This window comes from Camelus ferus, chromosome 5 (genome assembly GCF_009834535.1).
Source record: "Camelus ferus isolate YT-003-E chromosome 5, BCGSAC_Cfer_1.0, whole genome shotgun sequence".
In the NCBI taxonomy this organism is placed as follows: Eukaryota; Metazoa; Chordata; class Mammalia; order Artiodactyla; family Camelidae; genus Camelus; species Camelus ferus.
In genome coordinates, this window is record NC_045700.1 from 46,005,324 (window position 1) to 46,025,556 (window position 20,233).

The following is a 20,233-nucleotide window of genomic DNA, read 5'->3' on the forward strand; positions in this document are numbered from 1 at the left end:
TAAAGAAAAGAACAGTTCATGCTGTTAATGTAACAAATTTGGGAGTATGTGAAGTGCCTACTTCTTGTTAGTTTGGATGGTAGTTCCAATTTGGAAATTAGATTTTTACATTGTTGCTTTAAGGGGCATATGTTGGAGGGCTTACTCCTTAGTCTTAGAACAAATACCTTTTTATACTTGACCCTGCAGGTCAGAGGGTGAAGAGCTACCAGGTAGAGATATGTATTTTATATAAAGAATTTTATGAAACATTCATACTAATAACCACTTACCCATATTCTTAAGATGAGAAGTAATTCTTCTAGAGTGAGTAACTGAATTTTCTAAGTACTTAGACTTGGAGTCAAGGTAATTTAGAAGCTATTTCTTATATATATATATATATATATATATATATATATATATATATATATATTTAATTTTCCTTATTGAGGTATAGTCAGTTTATAATGTGATTTCTGGTGTACAGCACAGTGATTCCATTTTATATATATAATAAATATATAGAACATATATATTCTTTTCATATTCTTTTTCATTATAGGCTATGACAAGGTATTGAATACAGCTCCCTGAGCTATATAGTGGACTTTGCTATCTATCTTATATTTTTATTCATTTATTGGTTCATTGTGGTGGCTTTGAAGTCCTGTGTGTATGTAACCTGTGCTTCTTTCCACAGCTGACCCTTCATCAGAAAGCAAGGAAGATCAGTGGATGGGGGTCACCGTCCAGAGCCAAGGTCCCGGGGGCAAAGTTGTGGTGAGTGTGTCCATTCCACAATGTCCAAGTGCCTGCTGTGTACCAGCACTGAGCTTACAGCAGTAAACAGAACAGGCAGAGCTCCTGCCTGCATGGAGTGTACATTCTAGAATACTGACTGCTTTAAAGCAGGAATTGTCAAGTTTCAAGAAGAGGTCAAAGCATTATTTTTCCTGTGATTCCTGATATACTTTGAAACAGCTTTGCAACCTGTTTTTCTGAAGAACATTCAGATTCAAAGAACTTTAAAAAAAAAACTTTGAATATCCTTAAAATTCTAGATGGTCTTTAAAACAAAAAAGCAAAACAAAACTAGATGTGGTTTTTGTCCCAGGAATGATGTAGATGAGTTATAAAAAATGTGAGAATGGACATGGAAAGTAAGATCCGATCATGGATATACAAGATGGCCTTGGAGGTGCCAGGCTAGATTATGATGATCTTTTGTGTCTCTTTCAAAGTTTGCTTGCTGTAACAAATTTATATAGAATTTTGAAAAAAAAAAAAAAAAAAAAGGAGAATTTCACTGAACATTGAATTTTTATAGTTAAGGAGTTGCATTATGGGAAATTGACTTGGACATTGTATTTTCAGCCTGTGTTGCATGGAGGGTGACCATGAATGACCTATAAAATTAGAGATTATTTCATCTCTCTTGGCAGTGTAATTCTCTCTGCCTTTTTTTTTTAATTTTGTGGGGAGGAGGTAATTAGGCTTATTTATTTTTGGAGGAGGTACTGGGGATTGAACCAGGACCTTGTGCACGCTAAGCATGTGCTCTACCACTTGAGCTATACCCTGCCCACCCCTACCCCCCACCTTTTAAAATAAACTTAATCTTAGAGTTTAGAGGCTAAGTTAGTTTGGATTGGTTATAAGGAAATAGTGTGGATAAAAGGGAAATGTCTTTGTTTTAGCTGTGTTTGTCTGATCCCTCTGAAAATAAGCCCATGATTTCTCTCCTTTGGAACATGATTACTTATTTTCACAAATAAACTGATGTGAAGCTTTATACAGCCATTAAAAGCCAATTAAATTGAGAAGATGAAATAAGGTGTTGCCCATTGTTTATGTGACAGGTACATTGACAAATAATTGCCTGGATTACAGATTGACGTTCAGTATTTGGATTGGAGCGTTATTCTCTGAGTGAAGCTAAGGCAGAAGTCCTATGTTAGATAATGTCTCCCTTGTGACACTTTGTGGATGATTTACTGGTTTTTGGATCCAATCTCAGGATGAGGACGCATTTAAATCCCATTTAGATTTAGCCTCTTTACTATTGACAATTTTACCAATTTAGAATAAAAAACATAAGGTTTGCAGACGTATATGGGCTACTTTCTTCCATCTGTTTGCAGACGTGTGCTCATCGATACGAAAAAAGGCAACATGTTAATACAAAACAGGAATCCCGTGACATCTTTGGAAGGTGTTACGTCCTAAGTCAGAACCTCAGGATTGAAGATGACATGGATGGAGGAGACTGGTGTTTTTGTGATGGCCGACTGAGGGGTCATGAAAAATTTGGTTCTTGCCAGCAAGGTGTAGCAGCTACTTTTACTAAAGACTTTCATTACATTGTGTTTGGAGCCCCAGGCACTTATAACTGGAAAGGTATGACATGTATTTATAGTAATAGATTTTATGTGACTACATAATTTCTAGTCTATGCACCATAATTTAGTACATTTTAAGTTAAAACAAAATGTGTTACAAGGCACTTGTGTGTTATAGAAATAGGATAGGATATTAAAATATCTAAGTTCTGATTTTTAAAAAGAAATAATGGTGGAAATATATGTTTTAAGAGATTTTAAAACATGATGTTTTAAAAACCAGCAATTTATGTTAATGTAAGTAGTTATTTTTTTTCTGTAAGAATATAATTAACATGGGTATTTTTTGCTGTTTTACATTTGCCTGTTTTCATGAAGCTGAAAGTTCTAATTTTAAGGTAGGGATCTGAAAACTGAGAAGAACTGAGTATTGTCATGTGCAAATAACATATTAATACAGAATTTTGTTTCATTATATATTAAAAGGCTGTGTTTTGCAAAAACGCAGTAGAGTTAGAAGGATAGATGACAAATTAGGGAGTTTTGAGATGCTAACTTCAGATAACTTGGGGAAAAGTTGTTTAATGGTATTATTGAGATGATACCTTGATGTGGGTAAAAGGAGACGTTGGGAGGGAGGGAACAGAATGGCCCACATTTTTTGCCTGGATGAACCTGGTCAGAGCTCCTGGAATAAAAATTTAACTTCTCTGAAGAAATTAAGCAGATATAGGAAACCACTGTGTTATAAAGGACAATTAACCTAACTCTAATCCATAATGAAAAGAAATGCATCTGATTTGAAAATAAAACTTTTTTTGGAGAAAATTTATTAAAATAAATTCTATGTTATAACATTTTCACTAGTCAGGAAAAATTTAGGATAAAAAAATCTCCAAGTTTTAATTCTAACTATTAGAAACGATCCTTGAGAACACCTTCCTCTGTATGTCATTTACTTTGCGAGTAAAGTTCCTTTGGCCTCCCTACCCACAACCGAGTCTCTCATAGAACAGTGCTAGTCAGGTGTTCTTGACCCAACTGAAGTGTCACATTGAATTTAGAAAGAATTTTATTTTAGCAAGAATAGATGCCCTACATGTAAAACAAAACAATAAAAACATCCACCAATCATTTATGCTTTAGTTTATGGAAAACATGTCTTAATCTGTTTTATGAACTCTGACATAAGATTTTACTATTAAAAAAGAAACCATACAGTGAGTTTACCATATGAAATCTCTTTTCAATTATTAGTTGTAAAAATTTTATTGAAGATTTTAAATCTTTAGTCAAAGTGATTTGAAGAAAAGATCAATATATTAATTTCACTTTTATACTATAGACAAGAAGGTAAATTGATTTAGAATGATAGAAAATGTAAAATATGCCAGGCTCATATAATTTTTAAAAATGTCTTCTGTAGGTTTGCTTAACTAAGTAAACATTCCATTTCCACCTAGTTTCATGGCGTTAGAAAGATAATTCATGAAAATGCATGGATTGTTTTTTTATTAGTGGAACAGATTTCTTTGATGTAAACATTTACATGAACATGATTTTTTTTAACATTTCATAACCTCAAAAGTCATCACTTTCTTCTGCCTTTTCTTCCGCCGAACTTTTCTTTCTGTGCTTAGTGGTAATGTGAGGAATGTTTATCACGAACCATCTGTTTTATTTTGTTTCATTTTCTTTCTTTTTTTTTTTTTTATTTTTTTACCATTTCACTCTTTAGGCATTGTTCGCGTAGAGCAAAAGAATAACACTTTTTTTGACATGAACATCTTTGAAGATGGGCCTTATGAAGTTGGTGGAGAGACTGACCATGATGAAAGCCTAGTTCCTGTTCCTGCTAACAGTTACTTAGGTAGGAATGAGAGTAGATGGCATGCCTACCTCTTCAGACACCTCTATGGGACGTTACTGTCACAGGACCCTGTACTTTTAGGCTGAGGACAGGCCAGGTGGTCTGTGGCTGCATTTACTGGAATGTAAGCCTTGGAGATCCTGAGGTTCCTGACTGATGCTTGGGATCCTTCCCCTCTCACCTGAGCTCCCTCAGGGCAGGAGGAAACCTACCATCTCCTGAAGTCTTCTGTCCTCCCGTACGGAGGTCTGTTTCCTGAGCTAATAATTGGCCTCTGTCACCTGGAAGGGGCTGTTCATGCAGCCACGGTAAAAGTGCATGGACATTATTAGCGGAGAGCTGAGCTGCCTTCCTTCTCCCTCAGTGCAACTTTCTAGAGATCCTCTTTAAGAGCTACATTTCTGAAGTTACTCTTTCGAGTGGCAGGTCAAGACCTCCAGGTCCTTCCCTTGTGATTGCCATTCTCCAAGGCTTGGCCTTGCTTCTGGATGGGCCCTCTTGTCACAAGGCCCCTGGCGGGTGGCATGGGGGCTTTCCAGCCGAGCCTGAGCAGGACTGCTAAAGCAGCTTGGAGGACACCCAGATTGGGTCTAAGTGCCAATTCCTTAACTCCTAAGGCTTGTTTGCATTACTAATGGGTGTCCTAAATTATTCATGTGCATTATGGTAATTACACAAAGGCTTTTAAAAGCTTTAATTCTTGGTATGAGTTGACATAAAGAATAATTACTGTGCATTTCTTGGAAAAAATATAAAAAATCTCCTAAACCTAAATAGTAACCTATTCTTTTAAAAAACAGAGACGTACCCATGTTCTAGGGATATTACTGGAACAATGGAAGGTTAAAAAAAGGGAAAAAATAGATGTAGATCTAAGAATAATTCTAAACAAGGTATTAGTAAACATACTCTTAAAAAATTATTCTAATTATATAGATAATGTATCAACAATACTGTTAATTTAAAAAAGAGAACTTTTCAGAAACTCTGCCCCCTCCTCCCAAATTAAAAACTTGATGTGAAGGCACAGAAGGGAGAAAAGAAAAGTTATGCTTATCACTTTATGTTAAATATCTACCATGTATTGTAAATAACATACTATACCTAACTGCTTTATAGGTCTCATTTGATCCTCCCAACAATATCATAAAATAAGTATTATTTTGCTGATGAAAAAAAAACCTGTGATTTAGGGAGATTAATTCCCTAGTCCAAGATTACACCATTAATAGTCCCTCAGCCAGGGGAAGAAATTCTTGTGGATTTCTAGGGCAGAGTGGGAAGCAGCGGGGCGTGTGAATACTGTTAGTGATTTTGCAGGTTAGGAAGGGGACACAGGGCTGAGTGGTTTGTAGTCTCAGTTATTAAATAGGAGTTTTCAAGGTAAAATATTTTTCAAAGTAAATATTCTCAACACACCATTATTTTATTTGAATGTATTTTAACAGCCAACTTCTCTTCAAATGCTTATTTAGAGATTCATTAATGATATTTCAATTTTAAAGGCTCTGGTCAAGAAACCAACACTTTGGTCTTTAAGGTAGATGTCCATGGATTTTATAAACCTAGTTTCTATTGGAACATTTGAAAATATGAAACATTTTTTATTAGCCACATTTGCCATTTTAGGCTGGATTTCCTTAAAAAGGGATGCCTGCCGGGGAGGGGGTGGTGGTCAGGTTTGTACTGTTAGGTTTTGGTTGTCCATGCTGTCTGTGCATCTGTCGTTTCAAAAAAAAAAAAATCAGTGGGTTTTAGGAATAAAATGATCTGCTTGAGATTTTGGAAGCTGGCAAAGAGGGTGGCTTGCCAGATGTTGAGGTGGCCTCATCACCCAGCAAGAACAGCGGTAGCTATCTCACCTCTTACCAAGCATAATTGCTTTTTCTTCAATCTCTTCCGTCCCGTGCATGTGTACAGGCCTGCTGTTTCTGACCAGCGTTTCCTACACAGATCCCGATCAGTTTGTTTATAAAACACAGCCTCCCCGGGAGCAGCCCGCCACATCCCCTGATGTGATGATGAATAGCTACCTAGGTTTGTGACCTCTGAGATGACAAATAAATTGTCTTGGTCATGGTCATTTAAGAATTTTTTTTTTGATCCATACAGAGCATAAATCTTTTTATTTTCTATTTCATTTCAAGTGAAGCACACGTAAAAAGCATGCCACGGTCGAGGCTCTGCCGCCAGATGGTTTTCAGAGCTGGAGTCCATCGGGTTGCCCTTTCCTAAACTTGTAGCTCATCATATTTTCCAACCCACTTCACAATTTGAGAACTGCAGCGGTAGTGGTGACGCTTTTCATAAATAAAACCCAGTAAAAAGGGTGAACTTATAGTATGCTGCATCAGCCCCACCTTTCTGTAGGAAGATCTGATGAATTTGAATGGTTTTGATCTCAGTATTTGTGATCTGACGTTCTACCTGATGCTTTGTAATGAGGTGCTCGAACATTTTTCTGCCCCCGGAACAAGTATGCAATTGATACAGATGACAGCTTGCTCACCTCTATTGTTTATGCTAGGTTCTCAAATACCCTAGCTCATCTATCATGGTTTTGTTTGCATGCTTGTGTCTGGGAACTAAGTTGGCCCCAAATAATGAAATTCTGTCTCTGATATGTTAATGATGTTAGCATTTGTTCTTGCCTGACGACTAAGGAGCTTGATGAATATGGAAGTTACTAATCACTACATTATAGTAAAACCCTATAATGTGCTCAGTTATGCTATGTCAGGTTTTATCTCTGTATATATGATGTAACTTTTCCACAATAATTCAGTGTCTAGCTTGATCTCCTTACCCAGCAGTTTGAGTATTAAAATGGGGTTCAAACTGATTCTTAAGATGCATGAATACTTCATGATTCAAGTTACACAAAAGCTAAATAGCATAGATGTTTTTCCTTAAAAGGCTTAATAACATTCCCATAGAAAGCAGTACGGTAACCTGCTACTTTGTACCTGTGTCAAAGCTCTTGACTCTGAGACTCTTACATATCTTAGGTGTGATAGCTGGTAGGAAGGGTCAGAAGAAGAGGAGTAGGAAACAGAAGGAGAAAGTAGTGATGGAGTGACCAGTTAAGATACTGCCTGAAAAACAGAGTTGATGTGACCTGTGTTTTGTTTTTCCAGGCTTTTCTTTGGACTCAGGGAAAGGTATTATTTCCAAAGACGAGCTCACTTTTGTATCTGGTGCTCCTCGAGCCAACCACAGTGGAGCTGTGGTTTTGCTTAAGAGAGACCTGAAGTCTGCACATCTTCTCCCTGAGCACATATTTGATGGGGAAGGGCTGGCTTCTTCATTTGGCTACGATGTGGCGGTGGTGGACCTTAACAGAGATGGGTAAGAACCTCTTAGGTTATTTGAAATTTGCAAAGAATTCGTGGCTACTTTGGCTTCAGCAGGTCTTGAGAAGAACCACCCTTTCAGGTTAGTTGATGGGAAGAGTAGTTTTGCTGCCGGATTTTGCCATCCTGTCACATCTTCACCACTTACATTCAGGCAGCAGATACTCATTACCCTCCCCAGGGTGTAGAATTACATTTTCAGTTATGTCTTAGGATCATGGGTCCATGAGAATTACAGTTTGCAAAGAAATTAACTCAAAAAATGTCCCCTGTATGGTTTTGCTCTGTGGTTTCTTAAGGGGCTGTTGAGCGTCCAGAATGCCCTGTTGAAAGTAGGGGTTGGTGACAGTCAATACAAAGGTCTCTGCGGCTGGTGGTGCCAGTTTGGGTCTGTGGTAGAGGGTGGAAGGTGGAGGGGAGTGGAGTCTTTACTGGGAGTCTCTCTTCACTATAGATGTAACTTGGGAACTGGCTTCAAGTTCTTATCCTTGATATTTTGGAGGATGTTTATTATGAGGCTACCTTGGTCCAGATTTGAGGTCCTATTATTATCACAACTCTTTGTATCCTTAGTACCTGGGCTGGTGGGATTCTCCGTAAGCTCGCTGGTGTTTTAGCTGATGGTTCACAGTTCCTCTCACTATGTTTTCAGGTGGCAAGATATAGTTATTGGAGCCCCACAGTATTTTGATAGAAGTGGAGAAGTTGGAGGTGCAGTGTACGTCTACATTAACCAGCAAGGCAGATGGAATAATGTCAAGCCAGTTCGTCTCAATGGAACCAAAGATTCTATGTTTGGTGTTGCAGTCAAAAATATTGGAGATATTAATCAAGATGGCTACCCAGGTAGACAATAGATTGGGAGATGGTCACAGTTTATAGATAATTTGATTGTGTAAGATAGGGAGTACTTAATGGCATCTTACTTTAAAACATTGTATTGGAATGCTTTTAATATGTAATGTTTGTTAAAATGTGCTATTGTCAACAGATATCGCGGTTGGAGCACCCTACGATGGTAAGGGGAAGGTTTTTATCTATCATGGATCTGCGAACGGAATAAATACCAAACCGACACAGGTAACCGGATAACCTAGATTTCTACAATAAAGGTCTCAGCATTTTGCTTTCGAACGGAGTGTTTAGGTTAATGTGACTTTTCACACTAATCATGTTTTATTTACAAGTCTACAATAGTATGAACTTTGTTTTTATAAAAAATATATTATTAGAAGATTGGAAAGATATGAATGCAATGACCTGCTTGTTTTCATTGTAAAATTTCTTTGGTAAATTAGAAATCAAAGTAAGCCAAAGAAAAAGAGCGTTCTATCCTGACAGCATAAATAGATGGAAATGAAATACGTTTCCTTTAGTAGCGTACTGGAGATGAAACTGGATGAACATTAAGAGATGATTGTAATTACATGGAGAATTTAGACACCAAAAGCTAAAAACTGTTTTGGAGAAAAGTAAGTAAGACGTTTGGAGGGCAGGTAGAAAGGTTTGGTTTGAAATACCCTGATTAACTTAATATAGTACACAAGCTCATCAGAAATTGGCTCTTTTGTTCTTTGAGATACAACATACATCAGGTTACTTTTATAAAACAGTGTTTGAGTCATGTGTATATTTATTTTTAATTTATTTATAATTTAATATGATTTATAAGTAAACTTAAATTTCAGTTAAAAGAGACTTATGTATCTTTTTCAAAGCATGGATAAGAGGCTCATTCTGGGGCCCAGTGTCCATTCTGATGCCCTGTTCCTTTCAGATTCTCGAGGGTAAATCACCTTTTTTTGGATATTCAATTGCTGGAAACATGGACCTTGACAGAAATTCCTACCCCGATGTTGCTGTTGGTTCCCTCTCAGATTCAGTGGCTATTTTCAGGTGTGTTATCTCTGACTTCAGTTAAGCATACTCAATAATCAGCTTACACTAGAATTTTTTTTACCTTTGAGTTGAAATTTGTAACAACTATACTTCAAAGGCAAAGGTTTGTATGAATTTTGAATATTTTTTTCTTTTGAGAGTTGTATAACAATGGAATAAAAACCTATTTTGTAAAACCTTGCTATAATTTTGAACTAATTTTTTAAAAAGATCAGACTTGTTGAACATTTTTACTTGTGAATATATTTCAAAACTCCTTTTCATAAAAATTGAAACACATAGAAAATTTGAGAGTATAAAGAATACAAAGAAGGAGATAAAAATCTGTATTTCACTATCCATTACTGAACTCCAGAATTTTGGTTTACACTCTTCTAGTTTTTAATTTTCTGTGAATATACATGTGCGTTTAACAAAGTTGAGACCGTCAGGTACATAATGTGTACCTGCATTTGTCAGTTTGTAACGTACAATGGACTTTTTCCATGAATGATTTTATAATGTAACTTGTCCCCTGTGTTGAGTACTTTTCTGAAATGAAGTTGAGGGCTGTCTGAGACATCACATGGCTGGATCATAGTTTATTTAACAACTGCCATACTGTCATTGGACGTTTATGTTGCTTTCCAGGTTTGGTTGTTTGCTCCCATGATACACAAAGCTGTAGTAAGCATCCTTACTTTTGTTCATGTCCTGGATTATTTCCTTTTTTTTTTTAATGTTTTTTATTGACTTACAATCATTTTACAATGTTGTGTCAAATTCCATTGTAGAGCACAATTTTTCAGTTATACATGAATGTATATATATTCATTGTCACATTTTTTTCTCTGTGAGCTACCATAAGATCTTGTATATATTTCCCTTTGCTATACAGTATAATCTTGTTTATCTATTCTACAGTTTAAAATCCCAGTCTGTCTCTTCCCACCCCCCACCCCCTTGGCAACCACAAGTTTGCATTCTATGTCTGTGAGTCTACTTCTATTTTGTATTTATGCTTTGGTTTTTTTTTGTTGTTTTTGTTTTTGTTTTTTTTGATTCCACATATGAGCGATCTCATATGGTATTTTTCTTTCTCTTTCTGGCTTACTTCACTTAGAATGGCATTCTCCAGGGGCATCCATGTTGCTGCAAATGGCCTTACGTTGTCGGTTTTTATGGATGAGTAGTATTCCATTGGATAAATATACCACATCTTCTTTATGCAGTCATCTGTTGATGGACATTTAGGCTGTTTCCATGTCTTGGCTATTGTAAATAATGCTGCTATGAACATTGGGGTGCAGGTGTCATCCTGAAGTAGGGTTCCTTCTGGATATATGCCCAGGAACAGGATTCCTGGGTCATATGGTAAGTCTATTCCTAGTCTTTTGAGGAATCTCCATACTGTTTTCCACAGTGGCTGCACCAAACTGCATTCCCACCAGCAGTGAAGGAGGGTTCCCTTTTCTCCACAGCCTCTCCAGCATTTGTCATTTGTGGATTTTTGAATGATGGCCATTCTGACTGGTGTGAGGTAATACCTCATCGTAGTTTTGATTTGCATTTCTCTGATAATTAGTGATATAGAGCATTTTTTCATGTGCCTATTGATCATTTATATGTCTTCCTTGGAGAATTGCTTGTTTAGGTCTTCTGCCCATTTTCGGATTGGGTTGTTTATTTTTTTCTTATTGAGTCATATGAGCTGCTTATATATTCTGGAGATCAAGCCTTTGTTGGTTTCATCCGCAAAAATTTTCTCCCATTCCGTAGGTTTTCTTCTTGTTTTGCTTCTGGTTTCCTTTGCTGTGCAGAAGCTTGTCAGTTTCATTAGGTCCCATTTGTTTAGTCTTGCTTTTATTTCTTCTAGGAGAAAATTTTTGAGATGTATGTCAGATAATGTTTTGCCTATATTTTCCTCTAGGAGGTTTATTATATCTTGTCTTATGCTTAAGTCTTCGATCCATTTTGAGGTTATTTTTGTGTATGGTGTAAGGGAGTGTTCTAGCTTCATTGTTTTACATGCTGCTGTCAAGTTTTCCCAACACCATTTGCTGAAGAGACTATCTTTATTCCACTGCATATTCTTGCCTCCTTTGTTGAAGATGAGTTGACCAAAAGTTTGTGGGTTCATTTCTGGGCTCTCTGTTCTGTTCCATTGGTCTATATGTCTCTTTTTGTACCAACACCATGCTGTCTTGATGACTGTAGCTCTATAGTATTGTCTGAAGTCTGGGAAAGTTATTCCTCCAGTCTCTTTCTTTCTCTTCAGTAATGCTTTGGCAATTCTAGGTCTTTGACTGGATTATTTCCTTATGATAAATTCCTAAAAATGGGTTGCTAAGTTGAAGGGCATGTGTGTTTCAAGATTTGTGATGCAGATTCACCAGAAGGACCTCCAGAAAGGCTGTGGTGATTTACCCATCAGCTTTGCCTTCATCCCTTATCCAAGTGATTCTATCACTGCTGGAAATCAGCAGTAAAATTTAAAAAATTTTTAATTTAAAAAGTAGCACATTCTTGTAAAAAAGTTAATGTAGAATTGTAGTTAGTGCAAGTTCCCCAGTATTCTTTTCTTCCAAGAGAAAACTTTTAATAGTTTTGAGTATCTCTCCACTTCTAGGGCATCATCAAAATGTTCTCTATTCTGGTTTTTAAAAATTATAATCTCTTTCAGTTCTCCCTCCTTGGTAATACAGATACAACAATCTTACTCTTTTTATCAGCTTAATATTATTCCATAATATGCATTTAATGAATCTTAAGTTGATGGAATTTTCAGATGGTCTCTGACTTTTAGCTGTTATAAACAGTGTGCTATTGTATATATCTCTATGTAATGGATTTTTGTTTTTGCTTTGAAGAAAAATTCCTTGAAATAGAATTACTGGGATAAGGGTTAGCACTTTTTTTTTCTTAGTGCGTATACCCATATAAAAGTTGCAATTTATGCTCACAGCAAAAACCTACCAGAGAGCCGGCTCATTTTTTTCACATTCTTACCAACATTGAACATGATGAATCTGTTTATTAAACAAATTTTTGCCAGTGTGACATGCGATATCATCTTTTGATTGAATTTGCATTTCTTTGATCATTAGTAAGAATGAACCATTTGGTGGGTTTTTTTTTTTTTTTTCAGGCTATTTGGCTTTCTTATCTCAAAAAATCTCTTTAAAGAAATCGGCAATGATGTACAGTGAAACCCTAAGTGAAAAAGCTATGGGAAACAAAAGCGTGCCATATGTTGGTGCCATTATGGCCCTGTATTCTTCCAGGAGGCTGGAGTGTAGATGTAGCCTCTATGTGTGAAATAACATCCTAAGTAAAACCCCTGGGGATAGGAAATGACACCAGGGCACTTCTGAAGAGAATTTTATTTAAAAAAACCAAAAATACTGTATGTATATAGAATATTGTGGGCAAATGGTTTTCTGATTAAATGGCAAGATCTATGAAAGCCGTTTTATGTGAAAACTAAGAACCGCAAGAGAAGTTAACAGATTTCAAAAGTGAGAGACGTGAAAACAAGTGGAGAAGACTGTATCTGGGATATTAGTGAGACCAAAGGAGGAAGTAAAAAAAAAAAAAGTTAACTAAATGAACCTGTGTTACTGCCTTTATATGCCTGCTTCTCTCTGTTCATGTAGGTGTCAGGTATTAACTTTAAAATAGTCAGCGTTTTTAAAAGGTGGAAGAGTATAGTATAACAACTATTTTGGCAAAGCTTCCATCAAAAACAATGTGAATGTCTGGTTTTAGTGTGAGGTATAGCCCTCACGTATCAAGAAGACTGGAATTCCTGTAGCAAAGTTTGGTCACCAAGTCTTTCCCAGCAGATAACCTATCTTTAGTCAGTTGAATGTTTGCCTCTGTATAGAGCTGATATTTTAATATCCTTAATTTCCTGTCCTCATAAGTAGGCTGACTATGAACCCATAATCTTGTTCCTTGTTTCCTCAGATAGTATGAAAGTAAATTTCAAAAGCCTTTGATAATAAGGAGAGAGCCAACACCCTTATTTTATAAACAAGGAAGGCAGGGGGAGGGTACAGCTCAGTGGTAGAGCACATGCTTAGCATGCACGAGGTCCTGGTCTCAATCCCCAGAACCTCCCCTGAAAAATGAATCGGTAGACCTACTTACTCCACCCCCCACCCCATCCCCACCATAAAAGGAAAGCAGAGGCCCAGGGCTTGCTTGGGCTTTTAAGGGTGTATCCAGTGAGAGCAGTCTAAGTCTTCCCAACTTCAGTCCTGGGTATTTCTCCCCTCTAAATCATAGTAGTACTTCAGGGTAGTTAATAAGTAGATGCCAAATTAAACATCAGACAGCTGAGCCAATATGATTCGCTTTATGTATTAAAAGTCATTTTTTGTGACTCATATAATGTGCACTCAAAATAGTGTGTTTTGTGTTTAAAAGCAGATATAAAAAAAGGATTTAGGTAGAAGTGTATGTTAAAATAGTTTCTTTTGAAATTTGTGTTACATTAAAGCCACACCTGTGGGATTGCTCTCATCTTTAGGACTATATCTACAGGCACACCTCATTTATTGCTGCACTTGTGTTTTATTGTGCTTTGTGGATACTGCATTTTTTTTTTTAACAAATTGATGGTTTGTGGCAAGGTGCCATTTTCCCAACAGCATTTATTCACTTCATGTCTCTGTGTCACATTTTGGTAATCCTTGCAGCATTTTAAACTTTTTTCACTATTATTATATTTATTACGGTGATCTTGGATGTTACTGCTACAACTTGCTAAAGGCCCAGATGCTGGTTAGCATTTTTTTAGTAATAAAGTATTTTTTAATTAAGGCATGTACATTGGGTTTTTTAGACATAATGCTATTACACACTTCATAGACCACAGTGTAGTGTAAACATAACCTTAAATGCACTGGGAAACCAAAAAGTTCAAGTGACTCGCTTTATCATGATCTGCGCTATATTGCGGTGGTCTGGGACTGAACCCGCAGTATCTCCCAAGTGTGCCTGTGGTTTGTATCTTAGGAATTAGCAGCTGTCTAAATGTAAAATAACAATAGAAGGGTAAACAATTAAGATAAAGGGAAATGAAGAAACAAAATGTGGGCAGCATTTGCCCTTTTATTGGCTCCTGCCTTCTTTATGCACCCTCTCTAGCCCACTAGTAGATTGATTCCAGAAGCTCAGACTAGCTGTTTGGAATTTGGAATGCATTTTCCTATCGAAACAGTTTTCTCCAGGATGGCCAGGTTTACAACAAGCCCACTGAAGTTAGTGTGACTGAATCTCTGTAGTAATGAAACCATAGAACCCGGTCTGAGTTCTGCCTGGGGAGCGACAGAGGAGAGAGGCGCGGTGGAATCTCCCCACCCAACTTGCACCCCCAACAACCATACGCTTGGGTTTCTTGTGCCTGAGGCCGATGTCGAGCCTGTGGTGACCCTTTGGCTGTGGGGAGTAGGGAAAAATATGTAAGGGAGAAAGGTGATGTTTTTACCTGGTGAGATGGTCTCAAGGTGTGGATTTAGCTTCTTCCATGTTTGTGAGGCTTTGCTTAAAGAGATGTTGTGGGGGTAAAAAAGTTGTAAGTCAGTCCCCACAGCAGGACAATGACTTAAGGTTGGGGATGGGCGACTCCGAGGGAGGAGAGGAAGGGCAGATGTTTGTAAGATGGGGACCTGTAAGTTCAGGATTTGTCTGGATTTCTAAAATTCATGTGTATGTAGAAATCCTGACAGCATCCCAGGTGTAACCTTTTTGGAGGGTTTTTAGCAAGATTACTCAATTCAAAGTACATTTTTTTTTAAGATCAACATAAATATATTATAATTTATTACCTAATTATTTACCTAATAGGGTAACAAAATACAGATTATTTTAAAATCTATATTTTGCTAATTCTGAAATCATTTAAGATTTCTTTTTAAAAATGCATATATTCTTTGACTTGGAAATTCTGCTTAGGAATTTATCCTACAGGAAATGGGTGTATGTACATGGATACATAGTTGTGCATACGAGGATGTTTGTTAGAGCAGAAGGCCTAAAAAAAATCAGTGTTTACTGATTAGGGACTGGTTAAATACATGATGTTACACTGGCATACGCAACACCACCAACTGTGAAAAGCAACCAGATATAAGACATCTGAAGTAGTAATGAATGAGGAAGAAAAGCAACATATGCAGAACAATAAGCATGAAAAACTCCCACTTAAAAAAATTTGATACATGTTCTTGTATTTAATTTTACAAAATATTTTTTTTTAACAGAAACAGACTGATAATGTCTGGAAGGACTTTCAAGGCTTCTTGGGGGTTTGCCTGGGGAGAGACATATTTGCCTGAAAACTCTGAAACTTTTACATATTGCCCATTTTATTTTTAAAGTTTAAAAACTTACAATTATAAAGCATTTTATAATTTTAAAGAAATGTTATACTTAAAATTTTTATGAATACTGTTTAATCAGGTTTTAAACTGTGTCTGTTGAAAGTTATCTTCTTTATCAATTAGGGGGGTGGAATCACATGTGGAGACTTCTTTTTGCTGTAGGTTTAAAAAAAAATTGTTTTTAATTATTTTACTTTTGGGCAGGGGTTAGGTTTATTTATTTATTTATTTTAATGGAGGTGCTGGGGGTTGAACCCAGGGCGGTGTACATGCTAAGCACACACTCGTACCACTGAGCTAGACCCTACCTCCCGCTGTGGTCATTAAGATGCCGCAGGGGAGGATGCCATCTCATGTATGAGCTCATCTTACGTTCCTGTAGCCAAAGGCTGAGCTTGTTTTCTACTCCTTTGTCTTCAGATCCAGGCCTGTGATTAATATTCAGCAAACCATCACAGTAACACCGAACAGAATTGATCTCCGTCAGAAAACGTTCTGCGGGGCGCCTAGCGGGATATGGTGAGCGTTTGCGCCGCGTCCCCGTAATTCCCCCGAAGTTCCCCCGCAGTTTCACGCCTCTGCTTTATGGCGACCTTGATGCCCTGAGACCCAGGGATGATTGAGAGAAATGGGCAAAGGGAAGGGGAATCTGTCAAGTCAATATATAACGTTTTACTCATCATTAGTCCCTGGGAGGATTTGAGAGTTGGGGAACACGTTGGAAATTTTTTTCTGGGATAGTAATGCATCTTTTAAGAAATATGTGTTTGATTTTACACAGCCTCAAGGTTAAGGCCTGTTTTGAATATACTGCCAAACCCACTGGTTACAATCCTTCAATAAGTAAGTATCTAGTACTTTAAATATTCTATCTTTTCTATCTGCCAGGTTGGAAGTCCTACATACGTAATAGGAAAATAAAACTGTAATGGCCAAAATGGGTTCGTAAATTCTTGTTTAAAGACTTAAGTCGATCTGTTATCTTCTCTTTAATCAGGAGGGTGAAGCACAAGAGGGGAGAAATTCTGCATTTGGTCCCCATTTGAATTTTCCAGAGCAGATGCTTTAGGACAGAATGCCTTGGAAAAGTACTCATTTGCTCCCACAACCGTTTCCTCCATTTCTGTCTTTAAAAAGCAGTGTGGAAAATTGGTTTTGTGGTTGTGATGTGGTGGACTGCGTTGGAATAATTGCCAGTTGATAGTCTCTCTGCTGCCCTGTCCCTGCCCGGAGGCCCCCCCGAGGCTAGAACACCCAAGCCCCCAAGCTGTGGCCCCAAGGGCAGGCGCTGGGGGAATTTGAAGGCTGGCCTTGAGAACTTAGAAACTTGGGCTCTGCTCCCGGTTCCAAATGGTGACCCTCCTACAAAGCAAGCCCCTTAACGTTTGAGTTTTTATTTTCCTATCAGTTAAAAAAAGTGCCTCTGATAGGAATTACTACATAGGATTGTGGTGGAGATCAGATGAGATAAGGGGGTGAAAGCAGGCTGTCATGTATAAGATCTTACTCTGTTTCCTTTTGTTATGTTAGTCATATGGACCCTGTTCCTGGCTGGGCTGGGCTCTCTGCTTGGCAGGGGAGATTCTTTTTCCTTCTGGGTTCCTTCCTAGAAGTAGTGAGGCTGAAGCTGAGATCAAAGCAGCACAGGCTTTATTCAAGGACTGAAGAAGAATGGAGGAGTGGGAACTCAGTTCACAGAGTCACTTCTCTTTGCACCCACATGGGGAGAGGGACTCAATTTGACTTAATTTTGCAGAGTAAAGACAAAGGGTAGAGGAGCCAGGCTAATGGGGAGGCATATGCATTAGTCTGCCCGGGAAGTGGCAGGGCTTTCTGGGGGAGTGGGTGCCACCCTCTTTTTATCCTTCTTTTGGTCTGTAATGTCCAGTCAAGGCAGCTGGTAGGTGTGTCATTTAATATGTTATGTAGTAAAATCAGCAGATGATGAGACTCGGGGTCTGATGGAGGTCAGATTGATTGTCATCTTGGTCCCAGCTGGTTCCATCTGGTTTTTTGGTTTGTGGCATCCTTTCTCATCTCTGGACCCTTTAACTTTAAGATTGGTGTTAACTCCTGCTAGAAGTGATTGTTGAAGGGTTTTGAGCAAAGACCTGGTGCAGTTCTGGCAACACTTTCTTCATAATCCAAACAGGAGTTTTGTCACAAGTTTTGACAAATGCTTAATGATTCTCTAACAATAGTGATGATCACCAGGGCCTTCTCTGGTTTGTCTTAGGAGCAGCCGTACCTCCTCAGGAGTAAGCCATCTGCTCCAGCTCCAGAGTGAAGGTGGGGGCCTGGGAATTTAAAGGAGGAAGTACAGAGAGTGGTCCCGGCGGCTTGTATTCTGGTGTAGCTGTGCCGCAAAGGCTTTCTGGAAGGATGAGGTGGCTCTGTCCTCGTGGTTTTCAGTTTTTACTCCACCTTGAGGAGTAATGAGTTCTCTCAGGGTTTCTCTATGTTTTCTAAAGTATGACTGTTCTCTGTATTAAAAGGTGTCCCTTTTAATATTCCCAAAATTTGACAAATAAGTCTGTCTTCACCCAATCCACGTTGTCATAGGCCCACTTGGCCTTCATCTTCCCACATTTTAAGCTGTCCTCGGGCAGTTCCTCCATTTCCTCAATCATTTTAGGCCCCTCTTCTGCTGTACCGTCTCCCCAGTGGGATCTCTGGACCTTGCGTGTGGCGAGCGTGGTGTGCGCTTAGTAGGACTTTATGCATGGACTGTGTTCACTTTGCCTGTTATGTAGCTTCTATTTATTGAGTATAGAGAATACTTCTTTGTGTGGCTTTTAATGACAAAACATATTTTATGATTTCTCACAATCTGTCATCCTCTCGATATTGTTCTTGTCATCTTTACCCAAATGCAATACTTTACACTTGGCAGCTTGGGTGACGGGCCTTTTACCGTTGCATTTGGAAGTAGCCCAGAGAGACCAGGAGAAACAGTGATTCTTTGACCAGACAAAGAGAGGAAATGGAGACGCATTTTTAGTCTATTAGTCATTTTCTCAAACCACTCTCCGTTTGCCTGTAGAAATGAAATCTCATCAGAATACTCTTGGTCTTCCCCCAGATCAGTCATTTATAGAAAATAAATTACAGATGTTCTGCTAGCTTTAATGCTGCATTTGACACCATGTGGGTTAATATTAATATTTTCTATTTCTATAACGACTCCATTAACCAAGTGTTCATGGATGGCCGATTATAGATAGAACTTTTTTCTCTGAAGGCATTGAGAGAAAACCTGTTTTCATCTCCTGTGCTTCCATGGCATTGGGAAACTCTAAATCAAACTGAGTGGAGCTTGCACAAAGCTGCAGAAGTTAATACATCTAAAATCTGTCCCCCGTGTCAGAGTGAGAGCTTATTGTTTGACTAGGCTGTTTTAACTCAGCAGTCCTCAGATACGGTGCTCAATACGTACAGATATTTATAATTGAGCCTTAATGAGTATTCTAGTTGGCTTGCCCCTCAAAAGGTCAGCAGAGGCGGCCAGCAAGGATTTTAAGATGATGTGAACTGTCTGGAGGGTTAGGAAAGGTTGGAGTTGGTCTGGTAGATAAACGGTTTTAATGCACCCACACCCTCCCCAGCTCTTGCTGTGAGGGGCACTCAGCATGTGAGCCTTCATCTGGTTCATTGTGAAGGTAGCAGGTCACTGATAAATGGATGATGTCAAGGCTCACAGGGGCCTAAGATGGAGGCACGTTTCATTTGGCAGCCGTGACATTTAAGAATTCTTCAGATGGACACAGAAATTACCATTGAAACTGTTGTTTCTGAATTTTGGTCTTATGCATTGGAACAGCTATTGTTTCAACATAAGAGTAACGTCACTGTGTGTACGTGTGTGTGCCGATGTGCACTGGGTATATGTTGACGTGTGTGCCTGTCGATCTAGCCTACAGATCGTATTTGTGTCTGGTGTTGTGCTGTCCCTGGGGAGTGCAGTGGTGAACAGATTGGGGTGGTCCCTTTGCCTGGGGAAGATGATCAGGCAATTACAGTACAGTGGGCCAAGTGTAGTGATTAGAGAAATAGAAGTGTCTGACCCCCCAGGATGGGGCAGGAGAGGCTTCCTGGAGGCAGTGAGGTCCACACTGAGATCTGAAGGAGGAGTATTATATCCAGGCAGTGAGGGAGAGGCAAAAAGGGAGGGGGTCCAGCTGGCAGAGGAGAGAATGACTCCTGCAGAGGCCTAGAGAAAGTGGGAACCCACACATCTGAGAGGCTTTTTATAAAGTAGTCGTCTTTTGTGTTTGTGACAGAGGCTTAGGAGCTGGCCCTGCCTCTGTCTCTTACTGTGTGACCCTGGGCCAGTCACCTAGTTCTGTGTACTTCTGTGTCTTCACCTGCAAGAAGAAGATATTAAAACAGATGCTCTCAGAAAGATCTCTTCCAAACTTTAAC

At 38.5% G+C, this 20,233-nt stretch overlaps 1 protein-coding gene across 3 annotated transcripts in view; it reads left to right on the top strand.

The window, feature by feature from the left end:
* ITGA6 (integrin subunit alpha 6) overlaps positions 1-20,233 on the top strand; it is a 76,395-nt gene that overhangs the window by 34,817 nt on the left and 21,345 nt on the right. For all 3 annotated transcript variants that reach the window (XM_032479692.1, XM_032479694.1, XM_032479693.1), the window contains exons 3-11: positions 683-762; positions 2,124-2,379; positions 4,060-4,191; positions 7,329-7,539; positions 8,197-8,390; positions 8,536-8,624; positions 9,322-9,440; positions 16,232-16,330; positions 16,593-16,654. In XM_032479692.1, coding sequence (XP_032335583.1) covers positions 683-762; positions 2,124-2,379; positions 4,060-4,191; positions 7,329-7,539; positions 8,197-8,390; positions 8,536-8,624; positions 9,322-9,440; positions 16,232-16,330; positions 16,593-16,654 — 1,242 coding nt within the window. The remainder of the gene's footprint in view (positions 1-682; positions 763-2,123; positions 2,380-4,059; positions 4,192-7,328; positions 7,540-8,196; positions 8,391-8,535; positions 8,625-9,321; positions 9,441-16,231; positions 16,331-16,592; positions 16,655-20,233) is intronic.